Here is a 6,060-nt window from a genome sequence, read left to right as displayed (position 1 = left end):
TCGTTTATTTCCATTGAGTTTTGCCCTAATTGTTTTGTTTCTTGTAGTGCTACTATTTCGAACTTGTATTTTTTGCATTCGTCGATTATGTGTTTTAGTTTTCCTTCCTCGTACGTTCCTCTTACATTCCATGTCCCTACTAATATGCATTCGTTTATTACTTTGTTTCCAGTAATGATCTCTACATTTTGTTCATCTCTTGTACCTTTATCTTGCCAAGTCGTCTTCGTTATTTTATCCTGTTTAAATTTTGCTGTTAGTTTTTTGGTTTTACATTTTTATCTTTTACTAATTGTCGTTGGCTGTTATTCCATGTACATATTTCTCCATCTATGATTAGCTTCTGGAATCCTATTTTTACATTTTTTCCATTATATCTCTCTGCCGTAGCCTTACTTCTAATTTCTTTCTGGATAATTATTTCCTCCTTTGACATATCATCATTTATGTAGATTCGCTCGTCTGTTTTGTTTTTTAGTTTATTTTTATTTTTCATTACTTCAATTTTGTTCTTCACGCTGTTAAGTTCTACTAAGGTAGTATTTTCTCCTATTTTTCTCGCTCCATTTACATCTACTGACACTTGTAGTTCTTTTTTTAGAAAGTTCTCTACGGCCTCTCGCAATAGTTTTTGATCATTTGTGTCAATGTTTAGTCCTTGTATTACTACATTTTTCCTCTTTTTTTCCCTCTCCAGTTTCTCTATTTTTTCGTTTGCTTCGTAGTTCTGAAAACTAATATAATTTAAATGATACTGAGAAGTTATGTTCGTACAGCAAAAATCATTTTAAGTGGCCCACTACAGAACCCTAAAAAATGTAAGAACTCCGTTACACAATGATGTTACAAAATTACCAGCTGTTGGGTTCAAATATTTAAGAAACAAAACTTCTGAACAAACTTCTAAAACAATTGTTTTGAAGTTCCTTATGGCCGATGATTTAATACCAGAAATACTTAAATCGACAAATAATAAATAACATACAATAAAATAAATAATAATAACATACATATAAAATGATAAACAGTCCAGAACTAAATGAAATTGATAAAATAGAACTAAAAGCCTTTTAGGGATTGCTTTTATATACATTAGCTTTTAAATCTAATGACAAAGATATAAACGCTATATTGACTATAGATGGCACTGGTTAAGATATGTTTAGATGTGTTATGTCAAAAGAAAGATTTGCAATATTTCTAAAATATTTACGTTTTGGTAACCCTCTGGTTGAAGAGAAAAGGCGACAAATATATTCAATAGAAGCCATTCGTAACATATTCGATATAATCATAATAAATTGTCAAAACTGTATTTCGTAGGTACATGTGTTTGTATTAATGAAATTTTGGTCGGCTTTAGGGGAAGGCGTAGGTACAAAATGTAATTGACTGATGCACAAAAGTTACTTATACAATGCCTATATTTCGACTTCCTGAACTTATTAATAGATGAAACCAATCGTAATATCACAGCCGATAAATGGTTTAGTTCTATAGAATGACTAAAACATTTAGAAGTAAAGAAGTTAACGTATGCGGGAAACCTTAGGAAAAATAAACATAAGATCCCTCTGGAATTTCTGCCACACCAATACAGGAAAGTAAATTCGACTTTATTATAGATTTACGAAAAGTTTAACCCTAATTTCCCATGTGCCAAAAAAAATCGAAGGCTGTTTTACTTGTTTCTTTGATGCACCAAATAAAAAGCACGGATCAGATTACTGGAAAACCAGAAAATATAGCTCAATATAGTCTTATAATGGAGGTGTCGATACCTTAGATGCGAAATGTGCCAAATATTCTGTTAAACGTCGTTGTCGCTAATGATCAGTTACTATTTTTTCTTCTTCTCATTGCGCCGTCTCCTTTCGAAGGTTGGCGATCCAAATGGCAATTGTAGTTTTGGAAACTGCTGCGAGAAAGATCTCTGCGGATGAGCGGTCGAACCATCTCCTCAGGTCTTTCAGCCACGAGTTCTGGCGTCTTCCTACTGATCTTTTGCCCCGTACTTTTCCTTCCAGTATAACTTAAAGTAATTCATATGTTTCGCCGCTCAACACATGACCCAAGTATTGCATTTTTCTCTCTTTGATTATTGTTAGTGATTCTTTTTGTTTACACATGCGACGAAGTACCTCAACATTAGTAACTCTTTGTACCCATGGAATCTTCAACATTCGTCTGTATATATACATCTCAAAGGCATCTATTCTTTTTTCTATTTCAGAGTCCATTGTCCAACTTTTACAGCCATACAGTAAGACAGAAAAAACGTAACATCTGATCATTCGGATTCTAAGCTGTAGACTAAGGTCTGATCTTGTAAAAAATGTTTTCATGCTCATGAATGTTTTCCTTGCTTGTTCGATTCTTGATAGGATTTTTTTTTTGGATTACACTGACTATTGATATTTGTTCCCAAATATTTTATGGAATTTACCTGTTCTATTATTTGACCCTTGGCATACACCTGTACGTTTATTGGTGTCTTTTAAAATACTAAAGTTTTAGTTTTGGAAACGTTTAGATGTAAACCGAACATTTCGCTGTGGTGAACTACCGCATTTATTATATTTTGTAGTTCTTGTGCGTTGCTTGATATTAAGATGGTATCATCAGCATATCTGATGTTGTCTATGCTGATTCCTTTAATCTTAATTCCGCCTTGGACCTCGTCTAATGCCTCTCTGAATATAGATTCCGAATACAAATTAAAGAGTAGCGGTGATAAGACGCAACCCTCTCTCACTCCTTGTCGGATTTGTATATCTTCGGATGTTGTGTGCTCTATTTCAATTGTTGCCGTTTGGTGCCAGTATAGTTCTGAGATAATTCTCAAGTCTTGTTTGTCAACTCCAGTTGTTCTCAGAATTTCGATCATCTTTTGATGGTTAACGCAGTCAAATGCTTTTCGATAGTCAATAAAACATGCATATACATCTACATTCATGTCTCTGCATCGTTGCGTTAACACGTTTAAAGCAAAAAGAACCTCTCGTGTTCCCAATCCGTTTCGAAATCCGAATTGAGTGTCACTCATCTGGAACTCGCACTTCTTGTAAATTCGTGTATGGACAATTCTGAGAAAAGTTTTAAGGACATAAGACATCAAGCTTAATATTCGATAATCATTGCATTGTAAGGAATTCGATTTTTTTGGTAATGCTACGAATGTTGATTTTAGCCAGTCTGTTTTTATTTTACCTGTGTCATTGCTATTTTTTACCTCATCATTAATATAGCTGCTGTTAATTCACATGTTGTACACCAATCAGTACGAAAGGAAATTACGGAAGGCCACACTATACAAAGGAGTTATCAAAACAATTAGTTTTATCACATCTTCAAAGAAGACTCGAAAATCACAAAATCCTGAAATAATTAATATATTGTATTGAACGAATACTAGGACAAAAACGCCGAAAAGAAGCAGATTTTAAACAAAGGCTTAAACAAAGGCTTAAGACGTGTTACTTATGCTCAAGTGCATTAAAGCGAAAAACATTTTATTTGTGCTTTTCTTGTATAAAACTAGTGTGCGTACAGTACACAAAGAAAATTTGCGGACGTTGTGCGCAAAATTTTATTGTAATTCTTAATTATTGTCAGTATTTTGTATTTTGTTGTCAGTATTTATGTTAAATTCATATTATTAGTTTGTTCATTATAACATTACTTTACAAGTTTTTTTGTAATTCAGTTTATAAAGGATTTTGTAATAACGTCCACAATTTCTTCTGAATATTATGGATGCGTTCATAATTTTCTTTTAAAGTTTATTTTATTTGGAGTCTTATTTTTATTCTACATCAGTGTAAAGGATCGTTCTGCAGTTGATTTCAAAAACAAATACAGTGATATAAGACATTCATATTTAACACAAAGGAGAATAGGCAACGGTATGCCATACTTCAAGTCAGAGTCTACGTCCTTAAATATCCACGTCAGTAGTAAAAGGTTAAATACGGCAATAAAGATATATTCGATCTTCTGTGATTATACAGTTCTTAGTTCTTCGTTCATACAAGATTTTTATCTTTTGTCGCCAGGTGAAATTTTTCATATTTGAATCAAATGCTGGTTATTTTATTAATGTTTTATAGTGTATTCTATAAATAGAATCTCATCAATAGTAGTTAATTTTAGAAACTTTATATCGTCACATTTCTACTTTACACACCGTATTCTGATTCACATATTTGCTTTAATTAGGACTGGTATTCCAAAGGGGAAATAAACAAAATAGCAATACCATTAATATCGCTGTTGCGAGTTTGCCCACTTCTGTTGAATTCAAAACGTATCTATTTAGTATGCCTGAAAAGATGCATTGACATTTTATGCATTACTCTGAATCGACTTCACCAGAGAGAGATAGAAATGTTTTTAAATAGAAAATTAAAAGGTTGTCTTTAAATACATACGAACTGCGACAAATAACTGGCCAGTCAACAGATGTTTGAAATTAAACTAAATTATGTCCAAGCTATTAAATTACCAATATGGCAATACCGTTTAAAGTAAGTTCAAAGTGGTTTAGAATTCATATAATATTTTAAAAGCATAAAATTCAATGCCATCGTATTAATATCCAGTAATGCTCCAATTTTTTTTGTTTAAATTTCAAAATTTTACTTATACACAATTGAAGAGTGGTGATATATAACGGGCTAAGTGACAGAAATTTGAAATCGATTTTTTTCTCCAGTTTTGTGGGATATGTAGCTAGGCCGTTAGCCTGTTTAATGAGCCAAGTAATAAGTGTCTTGAATATCTGCTTAAAGTATTGCTGAAGAATGCGCGCGCGCTAAGTGAAACGGTGTTGTTCCGATATAGTGGACTATGTGTGTGCGCACTCACTCAGTCGATGTTTTTACATCTGGAATGAATCAGTCTTGTTTTGGCGGTTAAAACCACGTGTGGATTGTACTGGATCCCATTGTTTCCTAATTAAAATAAAGTTACCAATTTTACTTTATACAGTTGAAGATGAATACAACGAAACCAAATAAAAGGCAAAAAGGTGAAGGTTCCTGGCAAGGTGAACGAAAAAAGCTTCGAACTGCCGGAGAGGCCTACACAACAAAACGAATCAAACTTGTAGAGGCTAAAAAGCCTCCATCTGATAGTGTAAGCTATATTACAGATTTCTATTTAATTAGAACATGTATCTTTTACTTAGTTTTCTCAATAACATAACGTAAGACTGAAGCCTCTTTTAATTTTGATGTAGATTCTAGACCACGTTAAAAACAATATTGTAATAGGATTTTTTTACATTGTTATACCTACCTATTATGTTAAAAATTAGGGAGCTAATTACAAACATTTTTCAGGTTCTTTGCAAGTGTAATTATAACTGCAAAAAGTTGGAGCATGAACAGAAGTTAAAACTTTTTGGTGACTTTTACAAAATAGCTGATTTTAAAATTCAAAATACTTACCTGATGGGACTCATCACTCTTCATCCTATAAACCGTCGCCCTAAAAATGTGGATGCAAACTCAAGTCATAAGCAAACGTCTATAGCATTCAGTGTTCCAAATTGACGAGGAAGTGTTTTAAGAGTACGTAAAAAGACTTTTCAAGGTCTGTTTGGTGTTACCAAACGACGCATTGAAACACTTGTTAAATATCCGAAGAAGAGAGAAGTAAGTTTCACCGAAAAAAGAGGCAACAAAGGTAAAATAAAAAAATACACCGATAAAGATGATCAGCGGATTGTCGACCGTGTGAACTGCTTGCCCAGAGACGAAAGTCGCTATTCAAGGGATAAGACTAAGAAAGAATATTTAAACAGTGATTTAAACACTAATAGATTACACCGGTCTTTTAATGAAAAACATTCGGACAATAACGTAGGCCGAAAATATTTTGATAAGATACTTAAACTCAAATTCCCTAAACTCTCTTTTCGCAAGCCTCGCAGTGACACATGTGATACTTGTGATCTGCTTCATGCGTCGATGAAGATCAATCCAACAAACCTAAATGAGAAACATCGCTTAGAATTACACCATCGCATCGTAAAGCTGAGAAGACAAGAAAAGAAAT

At 33.1% G+C, this 6,060-nt stretch overlaps 1 protein-coding gene across 1 annotated transcript; it reads right to left on the bottom strand.

Annotated features, from left to right (window-relative positions):
- Positions 1-256: 256 nt before the first annotated feature.
- Positions 257-5,474, bottom strand: LOC140433724 (uncharacterized). The gene is made up of 2 exons (XM_072521702.1): positions 5,451-5,474; positions 257-727 (listed from the first exon to the last, which is right to left on the bottom strand). Exons 1-2 carry the CDS (start codon positions 5,472-5,474, stop codon positions 257-259), a joined length of 495 nt encoding a protein of 164 aa, XP_072377803.1.
- Between the last annotated feature and the right edge of the window lie 586 nt (positions 5,475-6,060).

Source organism: Diabrotica undecimpunctata, chromosome 2 (assembly GCF_040954645.1).
Source record: "Diabrotica undecimpunctata isolate CICGRU chromosome 2, icDiaUnde3, whole genome shotgun sequence".
Classification (NCBI taxonomy): domain Eukaryota; kingdom Metazoa; phylum Arthropoda; class Insecta; order Coleoptera; family Chrysomelidae; genus Diabrotica; species Diabrotica undecimpunctata.
Note: the sequence above shows the minus strand (reverse complement) of the source record. Positions and strands in the feature narration are given on the sequence as shown.